This window comes from Bufo bufo, chromosome 2 (assembly GCF_905171765.1).
Source record: "Bufo bufo chromosome 2, aBufBuf1.1, whole genome shotgun sequence".
NCBI classification, from domain to species: domain Eukaryota; kingdom Metazoa; phylum Chordata; class Amphibia; order Anura; family Bufonidae; genus Bufo; species Bufo bufo.
In genome coordinates this window covers 253899743-253925735 of record NC_053390.1, presented here as the reverse complement: position 1 = coordinate 253925735, position 25993 = coordinate 253899743, and the positions used below count along the sequence as shown (strand labels likewise).

General features: G+C 44.6%; 1 protein-coding gene across 1 annotated transcript; it reads right to left on the bottom strand.

The window, feature by feature from the left end:
- Positions 1-2203: 2203 nt before the first annotated feature.
- On the bottom strand, positions 2204-24164 carry LOC120988739 (glutathione S-transferase theta-3-like). Its single transcript, XM_040416387.1, has 5 exons — positions 24047-24164; positions 8960-9047; positions 6864-7014; positions 3984-4160; positions 2204-2457 (listed from the first exon to the last, which is right to left on the bottom strand). The coding sequence occupies exons 1-5, from the start codon at positions 24162-24164 to the stop codon at positions 2257-2259; spliced, it is 735 nt and encodes a 244-aa protein (XP_040272321.1). The 3' UTR covers positions 2204-2256.
- Positions 24165-25993: the final 1829 nt, after the last annotated feature.

The window sequence follows — 25993 nt, the reverse complement described above, 5'->3', positions numbered from 1 at the left end:
CATAAATTCGCCGTCTCGTTTTGATAAAAATACCTTTTATCTAACCTGTCAATCTTGTGGATAAGGTGCCCAGGGCGTTTCTGAAGGTCTGAAGCTGCCGCCCGCCGTTGGTGCCCAGCTCCTCCCCTGATCCTTTCAGCGCCGCCTGAATGTAAAGAAATCCGCCTCTGGGTCTCGCTCAGTGCCCCCTCCTCCTTTTCAAAGATCCCGCGCGTGCGCATAGGCCTGTGCCTGATGCGCCCGTGCGGACATTTAGAATCAGCCTCATTGAGCGAAGTGCGCATGCGCGCACTTTGCTCAGCCTCCTCATCAGACGAGCACTGCAGCCAGCCACTCAGAGCCTGCGGCTCCATACAGCGCTTGGCAGGCTCTGAGTGGCTGGCTGCAGTGCTCGTCTTATGAGGAGGTTGAGCGAAGTGCGCGCATGCGCACTTCGCTCAATGAGGCTGATTCTAAATGTCCGCACGGGCGCATCAGGCACAGGCCTGTGCGCATGCGCGGGATCTTTGAAAAGGAGGAGGGGGCACTGAGCGAGAGCCAGAGGCGGATTTCTTTACATTCAGGCGGCGCTGAAAGGATCAGGGGAGGAGCTGGGCGGCGGGCGGCAGCTTCAGACCTTCAGAAACGCCCTGGGCACCTTATCCACAAGATTTACAGGTTAGATAAAAGGTATTTTTATCAAAACGAGACGGCAAATTTATGTTATAACACCTTTGTAATCACAAGGGCGCCATGGAGAGAACAATACTTTTAAAAGGGGGGGTTAGAAAGTGGTGACAGAGTCCCTTTAAGCGCCTGACCTGGGCTACAGAGACGCAGCACTGGACTGTTGCTCAGTGGTCCAAAGTACTTTTTTCAGATGAAAGCAAATTTTGCATGTCATTCGGAAATCAAGGTGCCAGAGTCTGGAGGAAGACTGGGGAGAGGGAAATGCCAAAATGCCTGAAGTCAAGTGTCAAGTACCCACAGTCAGTGATGGTCTGTGGTGCCATGTCAGCTGCTGGTGTTGGTCCACTGTGTTTTATCAAGGGCAGGGTCAATTCAGCTAGCTATCAGGAGATTTTGGAGCACTTCATGCTTCCATCTGCTGAAAAGCTTTATGGAGATGAAGATTTCATTTTTCAGCACGGCCTGGCACCTGCTCACAGTGCCAAAACCACTGGTAAATGGTTTACTGACCATGGTATTACTGTGCTCAATTGGCCTGCCAACTCTCCTGACCTGAACCCCATAGAGAATCTGTGGGATATTGGGAAGAGAAAGTTGAGAGACGCAAGACCCAACACTCTGGATGAGCTTAAGGCCGCTATCGAAGCATCCTGGGCCTCCATAACACCTCAGCAGTGCCACAGGCTGATTGCCTCCATGCCACGCCGCATTGAAGCAGTCATTTCTGCAAAAGGATTCCCAACCAAGTATTGAGTGCATAACTGAACTTAATTATTTGAAGGTTGACTTTTTTTGTTTTAAAAACACTTTTCTTTTATTGGTCGGATGAAATATGCTAATTTTTTTAGATAGGAATTTGGGGTTTTCATGAGCTGTATGCCAAAATCATCAATATTAAAACAAGAAAAGGCTTGAACTACTTCAGTTGTGTGTAATGAATCTAAAATATATGAAAGTCTAATGTTTATCAGTACATTACAGAAAATAATGAACTTTATCACAATATGCTAATTTTTTGAGAAGGACCTGTATATCCATATCAAAAAAAATAAAGTCGTTGATACAGGAACAGATAAAATATGACAAACATGGAAAGGGTAGGGAAGGAAGGTTTACAATGCTGTGAGTTTGTGTCAAAGGAGCAGTGTGTTTAGTGCAGTAAATACTGCGGTCATAGAGCGTGTTTCCTACACCGAATACACTTCTATTGGTTTGCTTATTTTGAGACAGAATTTTATGCCGCAATTGTGGCTCGATAAGTTTTGTCTGAGGCTCCTTCCCCTTTTAAAGCAAGTCGGAAAAAGTTGTAGAAACCAATTTATACTACTTTATTGACAGATTCTAGGCACTGACACATTAGTAAATCTGGGCCAGTGTATGCCAGGAAACCACCCCATAACTGGTATCAAAGCACATTCACTAATAGAAAAACTTTGAGCGCATAAATTTTTATTTAAAGATACTGATGCAATGTATAGACTTGCATTGCAATCACCTCCCCACTGATTTCTATGGCTCATTTATTACACATGCAGCATTTTTACAAAAAGACTTTGAGAGTAGCTTGCATCCAGTGGAATGGCTTCATCAGCGAGTGAAATATTCTAGTTTGGCTTTAAGTCGCTCCTTGAGCTCTGGAGCTATTGGTAGATTCTGCATCTCCTTCATACACAGTATTCTATTATGTGCTTCCTTGAATAGATCTGCTCCAATTGCATCCTCCACTCTTTGCTTCCAAGCTGACAACTTTGGTTTGTCTTCGAAAACATCAACCCCAGCTGCAAATGGCTAAAAAAAAAAAAAAAAAAAAAAAAGTCAGGTTGTGTATAGAACTGGACATGAAGATTCCACACTGTAAAGTGACAGTAGATTCCCTTTAAAGGGGTTGTCTGAGTTATTTTTTTGTTTGTTTCTAACTAGGCAAATGTAACAGCTTTACTATGCATTTACTGCATCTGTAGTTGCTCCTCTCTCAGATTTAACTGAGGGTCACATAACCTGTGATGTCAGCTTCTCTTCCTGCTCTGATAATGTTTCGTGCACAAGCCTAAGAGAGCAGATCTGTATCTATACACGAGACGTCACTGTGCTGTCCACACCCCCTTTCACTGCAGTCTGCTCTCCTTGGATTGTTAACCCTTTCAGCTGCACAGACTCAGGGCTGAAGGCTTTACCGAGTAGCTGTAGGTAGTGAGGCGACAAATGCTGGGCATGGGAGCTGACAGAGGAGTTCTGCAGAGCAATGCACAAGAACAGGTAGGGGGAAGATCCTGTGTGTATCAGCAGTGTCATTACACAGCTGGGACTTTTAGTCCTACACATACAACATGCTGCTGAGTCTCCCAGCAGGCAGACATGTCACTCAGGTCAGTACTTTTATTCACTCCCTTAGCAGAGCAGGGGAAGGGGCAGAGATTGTTGTTATTGCAGAAAAAAAAAAAGCGCCAGAAGAGAACCAGGGAAATTAGAAAATAGATATTTTTTGGCCGAAAACTTGCTTAGCTATATATTGCTGACCAGATTTACAGTGCTGTATTTTGTTTTTTTCATAACTTAGACAACCCCTTTAAGTGACAAACCACAATAGTATTCTTGTGATCTATCTGCATTCTGGAGTCCTCCATATCCACAAGGAACCCCACCGCTGATACAGTCCTCTCTTGCAGTGGTAGCAAATGCCCCTTGATCATAAGATATAAGGCTCCATGGTCAAATAGCACTCTGCGCCAAATAAACAAAGATTATATGAAAATTACTTTTAAAAAAAAGGTGACACACTACTATAATCATTGCGTCTATCACCTGGTGGCAGATTTCCTTTAAGGGCTTGCTCACATCTGCATCGGTGGCTCAGTTTGGGGCCTCTGTCTTAGATTCTATCAAAGACCGGACCAAAAAGTTCTGCATTTAGGACATTTTTTACCAGGTACAAAAAGCAGGAACTCAAACAAACTGAACTGTTTAGTACTGTTCATTTCAGTTATGTCTAGAACCCGTCCCTTTTGTTGTTCTTGTCTAACTGAGCAGAACAATGGAAATTGCCAACGCTGTTCGTTCCATTCTATTTATTTTTTTTGCGACCTGTATGTGGAACAATTTACTTCAATGGGTCTATTAAAAAAATAAAAAAAAATAAAAAAAGAGAAGGGGGATGCAATACAGATGTCACACGGAATATAATCTGTATTTTTTGTGGATCAGTGTTCTGCAGACCGCAAAATACACACGTGTGCATGAGCCCTAAAAAGCATGAAAATATTAAATCAAGCACAAGAGATCAAATAAACGTGCTGCAAAGTATTTTATTTACTCACCTGCATAATCTCCACAATAGCTACCAAATCAGCAATGGAGATCTTATCTCCAGCCAAGAATAGTTTGTTCTGCAAGAATGTATCTTGTAAGGTTGCCAAAGTGGCATTAAACTCACAAAGAGGAGGATCTAATGTGTCAGGTGTTGCTTCATGACCAAGGAGATAGGGGGTCATGGCCTGTAACAGAAAAGAAAAAAAAACACAAAAAAACTTTGAGGTGGGTGCCGAACACATTATGTAAACAGACTTAGATTTATTTTAAATTTAAAACCCATTTATCAGCAGAGAAATTCTTTATAAACCACAGTGCACAGTGAACATTAGGGAAGCTTAGCGCCAGCAAACTGTCACTGTATTAGGATACTTTCACACTAGCGTTAAAGTTTTCCGGTATTGAGTTCCGTCACAGGGGCTCAATACCGGAAAAAATGCTTCAGTTTTATCCTAATGCATTCTGAATGGAAAGCATTCCATTCAGAAGGCATCAGGACGTCTTCAGTTCAGTCCCTCTTATGGTATTTGGCCAGAGAAAATACCGCAGCATGGTGTGGTATTTTTTCTGTCCAAATACCATAACACTTGCCTTATCCGGCATTAATTTCCATTGAAATGTATTAATGCCGGATCCGGTACCAAATGTTCTTGAAAAACGGATCCGGTTTCCCAGTCTGTGCAGACCTTTAAAAAAAAAAAAAAAAAGTGAAAAAAATAAATACCGTATCCGTTTTTCCGGATTAAAATAATCATTTATGAAGGAAGCTGTAATTTTGTAAATTTTTCCTTTTATATTTATTGCCCCATCTTCTGCTCTGGGCTGTGGTTACATGATCATGTCCATGCAGTTCTATATGTTCATGGGCGTGTCAAAGCAGCAACAAGGCAGTCTTATGTAACTAGCTGGGTGGGAGGAGCTATAAAAAAGCTGGGCATTGTTAGGGGTGGAGCTGGAGCAGGGAAGAAGTGCATCATGGGTTTGGTTGGATACGGCAACAAAAAGTGCTACATACAGGATGGCCAAAAACCAGGGGGAATTTATCTACATGGTAAAAACAGGTCAGGAGAGTCTATAATGAAAAATAAAACGTGGGGAAGATGTACATGAGGTAAGTAACTACATGAACAGATCTCTTAATTAGTGTTGAGCGTACTTGTGTTTTAAGTTCGGCGTCTAAAATTATCGAAGAATCCAGTTATGGATTCCGCTACCACGGACCATAACCGAATTCTTCGATAACCCGAACTTTAGACGCCGAACTTAAAAAACAAGTTCGCTCAACACTACTCTTTAATTATAGGGATCCTGAAAACCCCTTAAAAGTTATAGATCCAATTAAAAGCTAGTTACTGTGCGTTGTAGTGTAAAAGGTATTTTTATGCCGACAGTCTTTAATGGGGCAATTATTTTATCCAAGTTACTGCTGTGTGCCCATTTTTTTATTTTATTTTATTTTTTATCTCAGAAAACCCCTGTAAGCTATAGCTGGCCATACACATTAGATTGAAGTCAGCTGAACCCATATGGAGATAACCCGCTGCCAGACAAGTCAGGAGAGATAGCAGTCGGCCAAATGTGGACCAAGTTTTGGACATGCTTACATGTTCAGTACTCTTTCTACCCATGCTCCAGTCCTTGGAGGATCCACCGACATTGCACAGGTAAGGCATGTGAATAAAATACTTTATACCACATTCACATGCAATGGAAAATATCTGTACAGAATGACTGCTTTACAGATTTTAAAGGAATTGTTCACCCCTGGAGACCTTTTGGGCAGACCACCTGCGTGGCCAGACCTGTGGAGGGAAACATACTTACCTTATCCCTGCCGCTGGGTTCTGGCTCCTTTGTTCCCCAGCTGCAGATCTCTGGTCTCCCTGCATCAGGTAGCCACTGCAGCAGTGACCGACATGGCTCTCATGCGTCATATGACCCAGTGACATAATGCACGGGGAACAAAGCACCGCTGCGGCCAGTCATTGGCTTCCACATGACCACATGTCAAATAGGATTGTGACGCGGGGAGACCGAAAGAACCCAACGGCAGGATCAGATAAGTGCACTTCCCTCCGCAGGTCCGGCTTTGCTGGGAGATCTGCCCAGAATGCCACCAAGTGTGAAAAACCCCTCTAACATATGCAGAATGTCCATTATTGCCCAGATTCTGCATGGATAAGTCACAGTTTAGACTCTGAATTGCATTGCAACGGGACTAATCTACATGCACAGCCTCTGGCATATCCATGGCAGAAATCTGCTTCATTCTCAGATTTCTTTCACAGATGTTTAGGGCAAATTGACAAGTGTGAAGGTAGGCTTAGTCATCTGCAGCATTAAACTCCATTGACTTACACTGCACTGTCCTATGTTGCAGAATTTCAATGCAGATTATGCAACAAACATCTTATATGTTAAGCCGATCTAACAGTATCTGTTCCAAATGTAACACCCAGATGCCCCCCCAAGTTCTATTGAGAAGCCTATGGAGAAAAATAAAATGGCAAATACCAAAACGTTATGAGACAAATTTACTAGTCCTGGTGATAGACATGGCAGTCTGATTATAATGTGCCAAATTTATCGACACCTCTCAGGTTGAATAATAAATTGAGTGCCTTGCACATACTCATCTAACTTTATATTACCTATTGTTTGGCTTACTTTGCCGCACAATTTCCTTGGACAGTGTCACATCTTAGGCCACATTGCCTTTTTCACCATGTTCATGGGAATTAAGGTTCAATTTGGAAAAATGCCATTAATCACATCATACTCCAGGTTGGCAGGTCTCATTTATATAGTTTCACAAGTTCACCCAAATTATCTATCTGCCCCCAAAAGGCCGAGAACCACATCACCTGTGATAATAAAGACATGCTTACTTTGATCCAAAAAAGTTTGGAGCCATGTGGACGGGTATTTGTGTGCTGCCAGGCAAGGTACTCATCTACACGAGCACGTTTCTGGAGGTCTGCTGGGTACCAGTGATCAGGGGTCTTATACTTGTTAGCTAGATAAAGGAGCATTGCAGTGCTGGGGAAAAGAATGAAAGGTAAGCAGGTTATTTAAAGTAGTTTTACACATGTGCCGTCACACGGTATTAATAGTACCTGAGGTGCTGAATGATCAGATATTTTCATAGGAGGAAAAAAATTGAGGAAGCCAAGAATAAAAGGCCAAAATATCCTGCTATTACTTTTCAATCATCTCTTCTTGGTTCTCTTTTTCTAGTTTTAGAAGATTCACGTTTATTGGGTTTAACCATTTCGTCCAAGAAAATAGTTTGGCTAAAGCTACACTGTAAAATTGTGTATGAATCAAGTATGATGTGACACCAAGTCCACGCATGGTGACACTACATACTGCTGCAAATTGGGTACAAGGCGTAAACTTTACCACCATACAAATGCTTGTGCTGCCAGAGATAAGGGGCCATCCTGGTCAAAGCAGTTGGTGGGGGAAAAAATAAAATATGACTAAACCAGTAATGCACTGGAGGGGAGCTCTTCCCAGCTGTGGAGCAGTAGCAAAAGTGCCAAGGCTCCACTGTCAAGAGGAGAATGGGGCTTAGCCGGTGGGGGCAGTGCAACATGGCAGAGCTTCGTGTTGTGATGGGGGCCCCTAGACACAGTCCATGTGTGGCTATTGCATGCACACTACAGTATACTGTGCATGTGCACTGCACACATCAGAATGACCTGTTGGCTGCTAGGCAGGGGATGGGGTTGGAAAAGAGACAGCATACACAAGGGCTTTTTTTTTTTTATATATACAACAGTGAAAACTATAATTCTTGCCACACCAAGCACTATTTGACTACAATAATATCTGGGAAGTAGATTACGAGGAATGTGCTACTAATAATGGGAACCACAAAAGGAGTCAGGCTTTGCAACCATAACATGAACAAAAACTAGACGCCCGATTGAAGGAGGCATATAATGCATGCAGGTACACCCACAATCATCTCCTTGTTGCAGCATCTTAAAGACATCCTAACATTCCTGTACTTGTCTAGTGACACTAACAGATAGTCTAGCAGACAGAACCCAGGCCCAGAACTTTAGGCATGTTCACATGGAGCATATTTGTTTCTGAAATTTTTGCAACTATTGTACAATTCTACACAAGCTCATTATAGTTAGCTAGGTGGAACTATGGTTACACAACTCGCAATATGGGTCATCAATGTTAGTTAGGGGGGGTGTCAGACCCCCACCTATCGGTGATTCAGGCAGTCCAGCTGCTGGAAACTAACCTAGAGAAGGGACAGAAGCAAGCAGAAGGCTAGGTACACTGTAATTTCCGACGCCAGTGCACTGCAGCGCGGCCACTACAATGTGTATGGAGCGGTCTGCTTCCAGCTCCATACAGCTTCTGGCGCTGATCAGTGGGGATGCTGGGTGTCAGACCCTCACCAATCAGACATTGATGTCTTATCCCGAGGACAGGTCATCAATGCCTGTAGCCTGAAGAACCGTGTGAAGCCCGTGCTGTGGACCGCAAATTGCGGTCTGCAATGCATGGGCACAGACCGTGGCCCAGCCGCATGGGGAATCGGGGACCCATTCACTTGAATGGGTCCGCGATCCCTCCGCTCCGTTCCACAAATTCTATCTTTTTTGCGGTGCAGAGGCATGGAACGGAACCCCAGGAAGCACTCAGTAGTGCTTCCGTTCTGCACAGTTCCGCATCTCCGGATTTGTGGACCCATTGAAGTGAATGCAGAATTTAATCCTGATGTACTAGGAGGTTACCCCATTTTATAATAATGAGTAAGGAATGCTATCAGAGGGAGAAAATACTGTAATCCAGCAGGATGGACTTTTTTCCTGTACAACACTTCCTTTCCCCCCCCTCAGATAAGAACTGTTTGGAAACCCTTTAACTACTTCTACATTACCAAAATTACAGAAATCAGGACTGATAACTGTGGTATAAAAAGTTATTTTAGTTTAAAGTACTATAAATTCTTCACCTTTCACCCATTAAGAAGTCTCCATCCTTGAGAGATGGTACCTTGCGAAGTGGATTCACCTTGCCAAAATCTTCAGTCATTTGTTCTCCTACAGAAAGGAACCAAATATTGTAATATATAATATAGTCAATAAGCCATTATATGAATATTCACATGCATTTCTTCATCGAAACATACTTGCTAGGCTCACCGGCCAAAAAGATGAGGTAGCCGTCAGCCAAGCGAACGTGTGGCCAACCGTTTTCTTACCTGGTCCCCCCATACACAAGAATGCTCAGCTCAGCCAAGCATGCCCGTGTTGTGTATCGGTGAGGGGAGAAAGCCACTGCCAGACGACAAAGTATTTCAAGTAAAAATTACAGGTTAAAGAAAGCATATTCAGTCAGTACACTTTAAAAACCTAATAACCTGACCCAGAATCCCTGAATCCTGGAGCAATTCCAAAGTAAGCTCTCACACATCTGTGTCTGTTTTCAGGATGCAAATACTAGGACAGTGTTGCATACAGTTTGGTCTGCAAAATTAACCAAACTAGTGCAAGTCTCTGTTGTCAGTGTAACAACAAGCATGTGTGGACTAACGGATACTTGTGTTGTCTGTACAGGATATGGACAGAAGATGTCTGATTACATGACATGAATAAGTCCTAAGCGATTGTATTTACGTCATAACTAGAGGAGCGAATTTCTAAAAAATTTTATTCGGTCGAATTTGACTTTTCAGAAAAGATTTGATTCGATCCAATTTTATTTGTGGAGAATCGCGTTAAAAACAGCTATTTCCTGGCTGCAGAGAGACTGTCTAGTGGTGTAGAACACTGCCTTGCAGTAACACGCATGGCGAGTCTGCTGTGGTAGTGAAACAATACTGTGAGTCAGTATGACATGCACATAACAGGCGTCGCTCTTAGAATCACTGCACACTTCACTCATTTGGTCAATTACGGGTGCATAACTGACCAAATAACTCAAGTGCTCAATGTTAGCACCAGGTATAAAGAACCATGCAGAGGCCCAAGATCCTACTATAGCGTGAAAGAGCACACTCCTTTTACACCGTCATCACCTGATTCCACATAGATGTCTACAGAACCTGTTCTATTAAACGCTTATACAAGTAGAGTCTCCCTGACAGAGTGGAAAGGGTATCAGCAGTAAGTTTGTGTTGATGTCACTGATTATTTTGCCCTTCCTCTGATCTGTCAGAACAATAACCTCCAAAAAACTGATCTTGTCTGTTGAGCATCCGCCTTCACCCAGTAAGCATTTGGTCAGTAATCCATCAGTATTGCTAAAGCCAAAATAAAAAACAGGAGTGGATCCAAAACAGAGATAACACGTGAATGGAATCTTTGCATGTCTTTTGTGTTTGCACCCACTCCTGCTTTTGGCTACCAAATCATAAGCCAATTCTGATGCAAAATAGGGACCATGTCATGCAGGCTTTACAGCGGTTACATAGACAGTATCCATTGTGCGTCTCATTTCATCTTCCTTCTGACAAATCAGAAGGAAGGGTCAAATAAATGATGTCAAACAGGCCAAAAAAGCAAAATAGTGGCCCAGTCATGGAGTGGAGAGGGTGGGACCAGCATTAGAAGTCCACAGAGTGGCCCAGTGACAGTGGTGAAGTAGCAGCAGCATGAGGAGACCACAGAGTGGCCCAGTGACATAGTGGGGAGCAATACTAGTACCAGCTGAAGATGGTGGGTGGCTGTAGGAGCACCTGGCAGCAGGTGTGGCATCAGTCGGGTGGCAGCATAAGAATAATAGCTGAAGCAAGCAGCCAGAAGATACAGGTCTCTTTTGTCAAAGTGTAGGTGTGGCACCATAGTTATAATTATATATAATATAAATCAACACCCAGTGCATCAAGAAAAAAACAATATAAAACTAGAAATAGTTATTTTGCGTTTTCTGTTCAGACCTGTGGGAAAGCAACTTCACAATTCAAACATCCAATATGCCTCACGGCTGAGGAGTTTTCGTTTGTGATCTCCTCCTCTAATGGGAAGAGTAACCCTTTCAACTCCCTGAATAGAAAACGCTCTTGTATGTCCTTTGTGCACAGTGGCAAAGTGAAAATTGGCTGCAGATAAATTGCGAGTTTCATAATATGGTATATCTGATAAATGTTTTGTATTCTGCTTTTTATTTGTTTTGTAGTGCAATTTTTACTCAAGCATAATTTTTTCATGTTTAATGGGGAGTATTATTTGCAGCTGGCAGGAGTCTCTATGGGGGTGAAATATATTTTCATGGCTTGGTGGGAAAGACAGTTTTTATTTACGGAAGCTAACCCTTTTTTAGATAATATCAAGTGGTATGGACGCTACATAGACGATCTGTTGATTATATGGGTCGGCGATGTGGCGGACATTCCAGCTTTAGGTGAATACTTTAATGGGGGATGGATACAATCAAATTTTGCATCCATCATGATCAGAAATCTGTAGTATTTCTGGACCTGCATTTATATGGTGATGCCGCCAATTCAGCAATTTCAACCTATAGAAAAGAGACGACTGGCAATACTACCCTTTTAGTGACTTCATGTCACCCACCTCATGTGACAAAGAATATACCAAGGGGCGAAATGTTGCGAGTAAGATGCAACTGTTCGGATAGTACTGCATTTATGAGGTAAGCAGATATCGGTAGCAGATTGCTTGTGAGAAATTATGCTACATGGTCTATAGAGGAGGCCAATAAACGGGCTCTCTTTAGACAAAGAAATTGATATACAGTTGCAAGAAAAAGTATGTGAACCCTTTGGAATGATATGGATTTCTGCACAAATTGGTCATAAAATGTGATCTGATCTTCATCTAAGTCATAACAATAGACAATCACAGTCTGCTTAAACTAATAACACACAAAGAATTAAAATGTTCATGTTTTTATTGAACACACGATGTAAACATTCACAGCGCAGGGGGAAAAAGTATGTGAACCCTTTGATTTAATAACTGGTTGAACCTCCTTTGGCAGCAATAACTTCAACCAAACGTTTCCTGTAGTTGCAGATCAGACGTGCACAGCGGTCAGGAGTAATTCTTGACCATTCCTCTTTACAGAACTGTTTCAGTTCAGCAATATTCTTGGGATGTCTGGTGTGAATCACTTTCTTGAGGTCATGCCACAGCATCTCAATCGGGTTGAGGTCAGGACTCTGACTGGGCCACTCCAGAAGGTGCATTTTCTTCTGTTTAAGCCATTCTGTTGATTTACTTCTATGCTTTGGGTCGTTGTCCTGTTGCCACACCCATCTTCTGTTGAGCTTCAGCGGTGGACAGATGGCCTTAAGTTCTCCTGCAAAATGTCTTGATAAACTTGGGAATTTATTTTTCCTTCGAGGATAGCAATCCGTCCAGGCCCTGACGCAGCAAAGCAGCCCCAAACCATAATGCCCCCACCACCATACTTCAAAGTTGGGATGAGGTTTTGATGTTAGTGTGCTGTGCCTCCTTCTCCACACATAGTGTTGTGTGTTTCTTCCAAACAACTCAACTTTGGTTTCATCTGTCCACAGAATATTTTGCCAGTACTGCTGTTGAACATCCAGGTGCTCTTGTACAAACTGTAAACATGCAGCAATGGTTTTTTTTGGACAGCAGTGGCTTCCTCTGTGGTATCCTCCCATGAAATCCATTCTTGTTTAGTGTTTTGCGTATCGTAGATTCGCTAACAGGGATGTTAGCATATGCCAGAGACTTTTGTAAGTCTTTAGCTGACACTCTAGGATTCTTCTTCACCTCGTTGAGCAGTCTGCGCTGTGTTCTTGCAGTCATCTTTACAGGACAGCCACTCCTAGGGAAAGTAGCAGCAGTGCTGAACTTTCTCCATTTATAGACAATGTGTCTTACCGTGGACTGATGAACAGCAAGGCTTTGAGATACTTTTATAACCCTTTCCAGCTTTATGCAAGTCAACAATTCTTAATCGTGGGTCTTCTGAGAGCTCTTTTGTGCGAGGCATCATTCACATCAGGCAATGCTTCTTGTGAAAAGCAAACCCAGAACCGGGGTGTGTGTTTTTTTTAGGGCAGGGCAGCTCTAACCAACACCTCCAATCTCATCTCATTGATTGGACTCCAGTTGGCTGACACCTCACTCCAATTAGTTCTTGAAGATGTCATTAGTCTAGGGGTTCATATACTTTTTCCACCTGCACTGTGAATGTTTACATGGTGTGTTCAATAAAAACATGGTAACATTTAATTCTTTGTGTGTTATTAGTTTAAGCAGACTGTGATTGTCTATTGTTGTGACTTAGATGAAGATCAGATCACATTTTATGATCAATTTGTGCAGAAATTCATATAATTATAAAGGGTTCACATACATTTTCTTGCAACTGTATTTCCCCAAAAGGCAGTTTCGGATAGGAAAAAAAAAAATAAAATTTTTTTTTTTTTATATATATATATATATATATATATATATATATATATATATATATATATATATATATATATATATATATATATATATATATATCCCCAGTCTTTTCCAGGAATGATCAGCAACTCCACCTATGTGGCTCACCTATAAAGGGAGCTACAAACGTGGTGGTAACAGATGTATCTGTTGTAAATACAAGTCAGTGTGTCAAAATGTGACATTACTATGAATGGCAAGAATTACACCATAAAACAATATTTGAACTGTAACACAGATTATGCAATCTATTTAATCACCTGCAGAGATTGTCTTCTACAATATGTAGGTTGCACTACAAAACAAATAAAAAGCTGAATACGCAAACATTTATCAGATATACTATATTATGAATCTCGCAATGTATCTGCAGCCAATTTTCACTTTGCCACTGTGCACAAAGGACATACAAGAGCGTTTTCTGTTCAGGGAGTTGAAACGGTTACTCTTCCCCGGAGATCACAAACGAAAACGCCGCCGCCGTGAGGCATATTGGATGTTTGAATTGGGAAGTTGCTTTCCCACAGGTCTGAACAGAAAACACTATCTGATTTTACAATATCGTTAAAAGAACTATTTTTATAGTTTTTCAGTACTATATACATGTTATCTTTTCTTTTTGATGCACTGGGTGTTGGTATTTGGTGTCTGATTAGTTCTCCTCCCCTTTTGAGCATGTGATGCCGAAGTCTTGATTACCTGGTGCACCACATGTTTAAAGAGAGGTGAACATTCACTTTTCTGTAGGTCATGAGTAAGAACCGAGATTGTGGAGTCCGAAATGCGTAGACATCGTGGATCTTGTATGCGATTTGTGTTTGGCTAACAGTTTTTTATTGCTATTAATAAAGCTGCAAGTTTTTATGGGAAGCTAGACCACAAGTTTTTTTCTTTGGATTAGGTGTGGCACCATGGATGATCTAGTCTGATGCATCCGGCGTAGCTGATCCACGCCCGATTCATCTTCACAAAAGGTCAGTTTCTCCACATTTTGGGTGGGCAGGCGAGTTCTCCTTGGGGTAACTATGGCCCCTGCTGCACTAAACACCCGCTCTGATCCCACACTGCTGGCTGGGCAGGAAAGCTTGTGCAGGGCAAACTCGGCCAGTTGCGGCCACAAATGGAGTTTGGCTGCCTAGTAGTCCAGGGGATCTTTGATGTCAGATGGCAGGGTGCACTCCAAGTATGCCACAACCTGCTGGTTCAGGTTCTGCTCTATGTCTACCTGCAGCATCTACAGATGCTGGCGAGTAGTTTCTTCAGTAGGCGGGTGAATAAAACTGCTCATCAGCGACGCTAGACTTAAGTTGCCGTTGATGGAGCTGGTACTGCTCCTGCCCCCCAACCCCTCCCAGCAGCCATGGCAGTGGAACGTGAGCACAAAAGGCTTCCCCAGTCAGACCTGTGTGAGGATGGGCGATGATGCACATAGGCAGCAGTCAACTGACTACAGAGGATAGGTAGTTCAGTTTGTCCTCCCTCTCAGCAGGTGTAAAAAAAGGCTCCCATTTTGGACCGGTAGCGAGGGTCTAACATGGTGGAGAGCCAGTAGTCATCCCTCTGCTGAATGGTGACAATTCGGCTGTCACTATGCAAGCAACTGAGCATTCATTGGACCATTTGCGCATGTGACTCAGAGGGACTCCCTGCTTCCATCTCCACTGCATACTGCCACGGTGTGTCTGGGTCATCTGCCTTGTCTTCCTCATCACCCTGTAGCCCCTCTGGCTGCTCCTGCTCTCCCTCTCCTGTCACCGGTGTAGAAAAATCTGCCATTTCTCTACGTATTGCTTGTGCTCGAATGTCCCCCTCCTCCACCTCTAGTTCAACCCCCACAGGGCTCATGTGGCCATGAGATGTAGTCACCACGTCTCCTGTCCAGACAGATTTATCAGCATCTGTTCCAGGACATGAATCCGTGGAATGACATTCATCCCGTAGTCCTGGTGACTGACAAATAAAGTGGCCTCCTCAAAGGGCATGAGCAAACGGCAGGTATCATGCATGAGCTGCCACTAGCCAACATCGAAGTTACACAGGGGAGTACCTCTGTCCGCCTGTATCATCAAGAAATAGTTTATGGCCTCTCTCCATTCATATAAATCAGTCCAACACATGGAGGGTGGAATTCCAACGGGTGGAAACGTTGCCTATCAGCCTATGCTGGGGGACGCCGTTCTGCCGATGCAGCTCAAGGGGGGTGTGCTTTGCGGTGTACGAGTGTCTGAAGTGCATGCAAAGTTTCCTGGCCATTTTCAGGATGTCTTGCAGATGGGTGGAAGACTTCAGGAACAGCTTTTCAACCAGATTGAACATGTGCACCATGCAGGGCACATGGCTCAGCCCTCCTTGACTCAGCACCGACACCATGTTTTTCCCGTTGTCGGTCACCATGCTTCAGTTGCACCCGCGCGTAAAAAAACTGACTGAACTTGCTTGCAAAATGGTGCGAGTTTCCCTGAATGCATCTGGACCTAATAGTCACGCTCGTGTGAAAGCCTAAGAGTGCATTCACCCGACTGTATGCAATTTGCAAAAAAAAATACGGACGACGACTGTGTTGCATCCGTTTTCATTGCGGACCCATTGTAACAATGCCTATTTTTTTCCACAAAATTGACAAGACGGATATATGCGGATGCGGACCGCACAGTGTTTTTTTTTTTTTTTTTTGCGGACCCATAGAAATGAGTGGGCCCAAGCGCGATCAGCAAAAAAAGCAGATGTGGGCCAAAAATATGGTCGTGTGAATGGGGCCTAACAATTTCCACACAGTGCTGCTATCTAGTGCTTGCATACCATATAGTTTTATGGAAACATTCTCCCCTGAAAGCAATGTTTCTGATGCAACGTGGCACAATATTTTTCCCTGTAGATTCATGCATAACCCAAAATATATATATTTATTAAGGGCTCTTTCACACTTGCGTTATTGTCTTCCGGCATAGAGTTCCGTCGTCGGGACTCTATGCCGGAAGAATACTGATCAGGATTATCCTAATGCATTCTGAATGGAGAGTAATCCGTTCAGGATGCATCAGGATGTCTTCAGTTCCGGTACGGAACGTTTTTTGGCCGGAGAAAATACCGCAGCATGCTGCGCTTTTTGCTCCGGCCAAAAATCCTGAAGACTTGCCGCAAGGCCGGATCCGGGATCAATGCCCATTGAAAGGCATTGATCCGATCCGGCCTTAAGCTAAACGTCGTTTCGGCGCATTGCCGTATCCGACATTTAGCTTTTTCTGAATGGTTACCATGGCTGCCGGGACGCTAAAGTCCTGACAGCCATGGTAAGTGTAGCGGGGAGCAGGGGAGCAGCATACTTACAGTCCGTGCGGCTCCCCGGGCGCTCCAGAATGACGTCAGAGCGCCCCATGCGCATGGATGACGTGTCCATGTGATCACGTGATCCATGCGCATGGGGCGCTCTGACGTCATTCTGGAGCGCCCGGGGAGCCGCACGGACTGTAAGTATACCGCTCCCCCGCTCCCCGCTCCTACTATGGCAACCAGGACTTTAATAGCGTCCTGGGTGCCATAGTAACACTGAAAGCATTTGGAAGACGGTTCCGTCTTCAAATGCTTTCAGTACACTTGCGTTGTTACGGATCCGGCAGGCACCTCCGGCAACGGAAGTGCATGCCGGATCCCAACAACGCAAGTGTGAAAGAGGCCTTACACAGCACAGGAGGCCAGTACTATGACTCCACAAAATTCGTAGTCAGAGGCCTTAACAAGTGAAACAGAAGTTCCTTCTGCAACTAGAGATGAGCTTCATTTATGAAAAAAAACTCTCCAAGACAACTTTACACTCTTATTACCAAGAGCAAGGAGTAGAGATTTATAAAGAAGAGAACCTGTTAGCAGCGTTATACCCTCTACAATGTTGTAAGTGTCATGTATATAGAGATCTTACTAAGGGCTCATGCACACGACCGTATGTATTTTGCAGTCCGCAAAAAATATGGATGTCCGTGTGCATTCAGTATTTTGCGGAATGGAACAGCTGGCCCCTAATAGAACAGTACTGTCCTTGTCCATGATGCAGACAACAGTAGGACATGTTCTATTTTTTTTTGCAGAACGGACATGGAATGCACATGGAGTAACTTCCGTTTTATTGCGGACCAATTGAAATAAATGGTTCCATATACAGTCCGCCAAAAAAAAACGTAACGACATGGAAATAAAATATGTTCGTGTGCATAAGCCCTAAACCAAATCTGTGTGGTGCCAATAGCAGGGGAGGATTGACCATAGACCTTACAGTAAATTCCCCGGTGGGCTCATGCCCAGGGCCCATCTGAGCCCTCCAGACAGCCGCTAGTCGAAGTTTTTGGGGCAGTATTTTGTGATGGATTGTGGTATTTGGCTGTGTTGGGGTGGTATAATGTGCCCCAATATGGTATTTCACGCCCCGCCTACTTGTGTTGACTCTGCCTTCCATCAATTTGGGCCAGACTACAAAACCGGGCCACTTTTAGTATTTTTTTTCCAGGGCCACTTTTAATTTAATTCCCCAGTGGAAATCCACAGTACAAATTGACATGCTACGGAATTAAAATCCGCATCACAGACCGATTTTTGTCTGCGGGTCTTTTCTACTGCACATGGTTGAGATTTCATGAAATCTCATGCCTTCTGCTGTTTCTGTAGTATGCTGAAGATGTTTTGCCCACAATTGCAGAGTGCACAATCCGCAGCATAGGTGTCGCTACAGGGGGGCAATTGCCCCCCCTAGGTTATTCCTTGCCCCCCCCCCGCTGATTCCCCTTTAAAACACTGGCCGCAGCTAGTACAGCCAGGGCAGTCTTTAACGCGGGGCAAAAGGGGCAGCTGCCCCGGGCCCAGTTGCTCCTGGGGGACCCATGGCAGCTGCCTCTTGAGCCCTGCTGGCCACTGGTGATGTGGGGGAGGGGGGGGGGAGGGGCAGCGGCAGGGCACAGGGAGATGAGCGCATCTATGGGGGCATTTGTTACTGGCACATAATTGGTTGGCACTATGGGGGCACTTCCTTTTAGTACACTATTGGGGGCATCTACTGAGGCCACAAAGAAGTGGTATTTTATATGGGGGGCTCTGTATAGGGGTAATTTATACTGGGGCACATTATGGTGGGTACTATGGGGGAAAGGGAGAGAGGAGTACTATGGGCTCATCTATGGGGGGCACTTCATATTGGCACATTATGGGGGCACTATGGGGACATTAGCTCAACTGGGGGCATTAAAAGGGGGTATTTTTTTCACTGGCATATTATAAGGAGAATTATTACTACTAGGGGCCTTATGATGGGCTTTATTACTACTGGGGGTCTATGGGGAACATGATTACTAGTATGGGCACTATGGGAGCATTATTACTTCTGGGGCACAGTGGGGACATGTTGGGGGCACTGTAGGAGCACTATTACTATCATGTGTGCTCTAGCAGAGAATTATTCCTATTGGTGGGACTTTTGGGAGCACTATTACTGTGGGGGCACCTTGGCACAGTATCAGCTTACCACAATTATTTTTGGGGGGACGTTATGTTTACACTATTAGTGTCAGGGGCACTATTTGCTGGGCGCAGTTATTTTAGGGCACTGTGTGCCAATAATTATTAAAGGGCACTATCTGCATGGTACTACTATTATCAGGGGGTTTATCTGTTTCTGCAGTATAGTATTGGGGAGCACAGCGGCACAGTATTGGGGGTGGTAAGATGATTTTTCCTGAAGATGGGAGGATAATGAAAAAGTAGTAAACTAAGATTTTGCTTGTCAAACTGCAGAGACGAGAAATGGCTGAAAAATGGTGGTCTGGTCTGAAAGGAGAAGAGGAGGAAAGAACATCTACATCAAAGAGAGGTCGCTGGATGTAAGAGGTATGTGGCGCTGTATTACCCTGTATGTAGGGGTTATTAGTACAGTACTATCTGCACATTGTAAAAAAAAAAAAAAGTCATCTGCAAAATACTATATATTTGTGTCAGAAGCTGTGCCTTTTTAATTTTATAATGATACAGCCATTTTATTTGATACTTTTGTGCCGATTTTTTTTTCTTCTTCTCTATATTAAAAGGTACACTATAGTAGTTCCTGGTGTCTATAGCATGTCTCTGCAAGCTTCTTAATGTAGAATTAGCCCATCAACATGTTCTTGGGGGTCACCTGGGCTAGCAGAAAACACAGTTCTACAGCGGTTTTACTGGCCCAGTGTGTTTAAAGAGGTGGCACAGTATTGTGAGTCCTGCCCAACTTGCCAGATTACTAGCCCCCAGCCCCATTTCTGTAGTCCCTTGGTACCCCTCCCGATCATAGAGGTACCGTTTGAGCGTATCGCGATGGACCTCGTAGGCCCAGTCCTGAAGTCCGCTAGGGGTCACCAACACATCCTGGTAATCTTGGATTATGCCACTCGGTACCCCGAGGCGGTGCCACTTCATCATACGTCGGCTAAGTTAATGGAGATGTTCTCCCGAGTGGGGCTCTCTAAAGAGGTATTGACTGACCAGGGGACCCCGTTTATGTCCAAGGTCATGAGGGAGCTATGTAAATTGTTCCGCATAAAACAGTTGCGGATGTCCGTGTACCACCCGCAGACAGACTGTCTCGTAGAAAGGTTCAACCAGACTGTAAAAAAAATATATGTTAACGGGTGGTATCAAAGGATAGGAAGGATTGGCATCTTCTGTTGCCCTATCTTATGTTCGCGGTGCGAGAAGTGCCCCAGAAGTCAACGTGGTTCTCGCCCTTTGAACTGTTGTATGGTCGGCATCTGCAAGGTCTGCTGGACATAGCCAAAGAGGCGTGGGAACAACAACCTACTCCCCATAAGAGACTGATTGAGTATGTCACCCAGATGCAGGAATGGATGGAGACAGTGCTGCCACTGGTAAGGGAACATATGGAAGCCACCCAGCGAGCCCAAGAAGGGGGTATATAATAGTCAGGCTCGGGTGCGGAACTTTAACCCTGGAGACCGGCTTCTGGTACTGGTCTCTACAGTCAACAGTAAATTCTTCCCAGCAGGCGTATTGGATTTTATCTTCAATGCTTTATTGATCCATACACAGGACGTGTTTCTGCTGGGATTTATTTTAATTACATAGTGGGAGCGATCCCTTCCCGTGCAAGCGAACTTAGAAGTAAATTCTTGGCTAGGTGGCAGGGTCCACACGAAATACTTGAGAAAATGGAAACGGTGACCTACAAGGTACACCAGCCCAGGTGGAGGAAGCCGGGGCAGGTGTACCATGTGAATTTATTAAAGCCCTGGCGAGATAGGGAGACCAGTCTGGACGGCCGTCCACTGCCGGGGGTTTTAGGGTTAGAGTGTCCAGTTCCCCGGTCTAAGGCCTAGTTCACACGAACATGTGTGATTTGTGGCCGTATTGCGGGCCGCAATACACGGCCACAGTTCCGTGTGCATTCTGCATCACGGATGCGGACTCATTTACTTCAATGGGTCCGCAAATCCAGAATTGCGGAACGGCCGCACGGAACGGGACCCCTCGGAAGCACTACGGAGTGCTTCCGTGGGGTTGTGTCCCGTACTTCCGTTCCGCAAAAAGATGTCCTATCTTTTTGCGGAACGGGCGGACCCATTAAAGTGAATGGGTCCGCGATCCGATGCGGCTGACCTACGGCCGGCAATCGTGCACGGGCACGGGTCACACATGTTCGTGTGTACTCGGCCTAACTCGGGGGAAGCTGTTGCCACGATAAAGGTTGCTAACAATCTGTCTTCTAAACAGGTTCAAGAGGTCAAGGAGTTCGTTAGCAGGAACACGAATGTGTTCTCGGACCTTGTGGGATGCACCTCTGTCGTCCGCCATGACATTGTCACGGAACATCGGGTCAGTGTCCGGTTGAGACCATATCGGGTACCTGAGGCCCGCCGACAAGCCATTTTGGAAGAGGTGCAACGGATGTTACAATTAGATGTCATCGAGGAGTCGAAAAGCGAGTGGGCTAGTCCAATAGTCTTGGTGCCCAAGCTGGACGGGACCCTACGCTTCTGTAACTACTTCCGCAGACTAAATGTACCCTATGCCCCGCCCCGCGTGGATGAGTTGATGGAGAGACTAGGACAAGCCCGGTATTTTTCTGTGCTAGACCTCACCAAAGGGTACTGGCAGGTACCCTTAACGGAGTTTGCCAAAGAAAAAAAACGGCTTTTGTTACACCGCAAGGCCTGTATCAGTATAAGGTATTATCCTTTGGTCTGCATGGAGCCCCCGCCACTTTCCAAAGGTTACAGGATATTGTCCTGAGACCCCATCGTCAGTACGCCTCGGGCTACTTGGATGATATCCTCGTCCACAGTACCGACTGGGAGAGTCATTTACCTAAGGTGCAAGGCTGTAGTGGACTCCCTTAGGAAGGCAGGCTTAACTGCAAATCTGAAAAAATGTGCAGTAGGGTTAGAGGAGGCCAAGTACCTGGGATATGTAATTGGTCGCGGAGTTATAAAACCTCGGGTACACAAAATTGAGGCAATCAGAAATTGGCCCCGGCCCGTCACTACTCGGCAGGTAAAATCATTCCTGGGAATTGTGGGATATTACATGAGATTTGTGCCCCACTTTGCCACTATAGCTGCGCCACTGACAGGGTTATTAAAGGGGCGTAAGTCAGGGACGGTCCGCTGGAATGAACAGGCGGAAAAGGCTTTCTCCTCCTTAAAGTCGGCCCTGTGTGGGGTCCCCGGTTTTGGTAACCCTCGATTTCAAGGAGGAGTTCGTAGTTCAGACCGACACCTCTGAGGTTGGCCTTGGGGCTGTAGTGTCTCAGGAAGTCAACAGGGAGAAGCATCCCATTGTCTCAGCCGTAAACTCACCCCAGCCGAGACCAGGTATAGTATAGTGGAGAGAGAGAGTGCCTCGCCATCAAATGGGCACTTGAGGCTCTCTGTTACTATCTGTTGGGCAGAAGCTTCCGCCTGGTGACTGACCACTCCCCTCTCAAGTAGATGAGCCAGGCCAAAGAAAGGAATGCCCGAGTCACCAGGTGGTTTCTGTCTACAGAATTACAAATTTATAGTGGAGCACAAAGCTGGCCGATTACTGAGCAATGCGGATGCCCTCTCCTGGGTACACTGTTTTTCGTGTGTCCACCCCCTCAGGGTTGAACAAAGGGGGGGTGTGTGGTAAGGTGCAGGGTACCGTAATGGATGGCAGATACAGGTCACTGAGGTAAGAGACGGATTTTGTGTGTTAACAGCAGAAGCTGTTGACAACTTTAATACTTAGTTGGGCTGCAAAGCCCAATCCGGGCCGGCTCTTTACTGGGAGTAGTAAAAGAGTTAGACGGGTGCCTACTCCCCACGTTCCAGAACCAGAGTTTTGGAGCGGGATTTTTAATACCAGCAGCAACCTCAGCTGGGGGAGAAGGAACGGTAAATCACTGGGTGGTTTTTTCAAATGTGTGGAGCAGAGGCCTAGACCCCGACACAGCGTACAGAGCGCCCAGCATCCTGTAAAGAAAAAAAACTGTGGCTGTGCGATCGGACAGGAATTATACCAGTAACGGAGCAGGTGGAAGCTCTCGGTTATTTGGTGTGGGAACTAACACCAAGTGACTGTTCTGTTTTCTGTTAGAGCAAGCGTGAAATAAATGCTCTTTTGCTTAGTTACCTGGACTCCATTTGCCTCTATACTGCACCCGCCTACCGAAGTAATTCCCCACACTGCATACCGCAATACTCTCGTATTTTGTAATAATATATAATATATAATATATATATATATATAATATACTACACACACACACTTCGTTTTTTTCAGTAGATTAAGTGGTGAAAATTATTAGTGCCCTTCCCCCCCCAATTTTTTACTGTAGTAGCTTATGTGCCCCCATCCTATATATTGTTCCTAGAGTCACCACTGATCCGTAGTATATATATATATATATATATATATATATATATATATATATATATATATACATATCTCTCTCTATCCCTTTTATACGCCACTAGCAAATGAAACATGAACTTTAGTTGCCATGAGCAAGTAGACATTTTTGATATAGGAGAACAAGTGGATAGTAGAGATGAGCAAACTTGTGTTCAAGTTCAGCGTACAAGGTTCGGGTTATCTAACCATAACTTATGGTCCTTGGTAGCAGAATCCATAACAGAATTCTTAGATAACTCAAACCTTGTACACCGAACTTGAAAAAACACAAGTTCGCTCATCCCTAGTGGACAGCCATAGATTGGGACTCAGCAGGTAAACGTACCAAATGAATGAGCCGCTTCTGAAAATGCACAAAGAGGTTGAATTGAATGTAGCAGGGTGGAGTGAGAATAAGGTTCAGACCCTTGGGAGTTTTCAAGCACAGCTCTTGATGCAATTGTGTTCTTAGCTCCACTGTGGCATAAAATTCTCAAGATACCGAACACGTTGATGGACTAAAGAGGACTTGTCAGCACATTCAGGAAAAAATCCCTGTGAAGTGCCAGAAATGTACAAGCACATAAATACCACAGTACATACAAATGTGTACAGTACATACAACACGTTATAGCCGGACATGTCATATTTTATGACATACAAATTAGGCATTGCAGAGGATAGATATATATACCCTAACCCACATGTCATATTATGCAAGAACTTCCCCACCGCAGATCAGAGCAATCAGAAGACACTGGACTGACCTTTAAAAAGTAGCACTTGATGTTTCTTAAAGGGGATATTGTTAGCCTTGGCAAAGATATAAACTGACGCGCAAGGCTGAGACATCAGATCCAGGTAGCAGGCGTTAAGGTCAGACATGATGATAGGAGACCAGTCAGTCCTCTGCACACACTAGAAGTGAGAAGCTCCTGAGAAGAGTCTCACCTTTCACCCCCCATCCCAGAGCCCCGCCCACCTACAGTCACATTTGCACCGCTTACTTCCTGGCTCCATTACTCAGCAGATTTCACAAGTGTGTCTTTGTAAAGCCTATTGCACACGACCGTAGGGCTTTTTCAGTGTTTTGCGGTCCATTTTTCACGGATCCGTTTTTTTGTTTCCGTTTCTGTTCCGTTTTTCCGTATGGCATGTACAGTATACAATAATTACATAGATAAAATTGGGCTGGGCATAACATTTTCAATAGATGGTTCAGGAAAAAACGAAACGGAAGACATACGGATGCATTTCCGTACGTGTTCAGTTTTTTTTGCGGATCCATTGACTTGAATGGAGCAACGGACAGTGATTTGCGGGCAATAATAGGACATGTTCTATGTTAAAACGGAACGGAAATACGGAAACGGAATGCATACGGAGTACATTCCATTTTTTTTGCGGAACCATTGAAATGAATGGTTCCGTATACGGACCGTATACGGAACGCAAAAAATGGCCAGTAAACTGGGAAAAAAAACGGCCGTGTGCAGGAGGCCTAAAAAGGCCGAATGCACACGGCCATGAGCGGTTCCGTGGTAACGGGCTGGATTCCTGCTGAGAGCAGGAGCGCACGACATCATTGGTAGCTATGACACCGCAGTACAGTAATACACTGGTATAGATCATACCAGTGTATTACTGTACTGCGGCGGCAGCAGGAAGCGCACGCCGTCATAGAAACCAATAACGCTGTGCGCTAATTGCACTCAGCAGGAATCCAGCCCGTGTTACCACGGACCCTCACGGCCGTGTGCATTCGGCCTTATACTCTGAGGAAAGGGATGCAAATGAGCTCTTAACAAGCTCTGCCTCTAAGGCTACTTTCACACCTGCGTTAGGTGCGGATCTGTCTGGTATCTGCACAGACGGATCCGCACCTATAATGCAAACGATTGTATCCTTTCAGAACGGATCCGTTTGCATTATGAAGAACAAAGTCAAAACGGATCCGTCCTGACTTACATTGAAAGTCAATGGGGGACGGATCTGTTTTCAATTGCACCATATTGTGTACAGTGAAAACGGATCCGCTCCCATTGACTCACATTGAAGTCAGGACGGATCCATTTGGCTCCGCATTGCAAGCAACATTTTGGTGTCCGCATCCAGGGCGGAATGGAGCCAAACTGATGCATTCTGAGCGGATCCTTATCCATTCAGAATGCATTGGGGATGAACTGATCCGTTTTGAACCGTTTGTGAGAGCCCTGAAACGGATCTCACAAACGGAATTCAAAACGCCAGTGTGAAAGTAGCCTAATGCCACCAGATGTAAGGCAGCTATCCTATTAGTCAATGTTCAGCTCTTAAAATAAGCCTTGAGACATGACTTTGGATATTAAAAAGCCAGCACCTCATCTGCAGGCAGCTGTTTGGGGTGATTACCCCTCATCAGTGCAGAGCAGAGAGTACTTGCTTAACTGGGTGAGAGGCCTGTGTCCGGGTCAGGGGTGAACTAACGCTCCTTAGGGAGAGAGCACCTTAACCAGTCTGTGCTCTCTACCCAAAATGCACACCCCACTAAGTGTAAAGGCAATACAAGGATTTTTATTAGGCTACATAAGACACACAAGCATGATTAAAAATTGTACTACAATAGGTACAAGTGCTGGTACACAATAAGACCAAAACACCTATCCAGCTCCCATCAAAAACCGCAAATATGGTAAAATTTAAGTAGTCCCAAATAGCAAGCCATATGCAACATG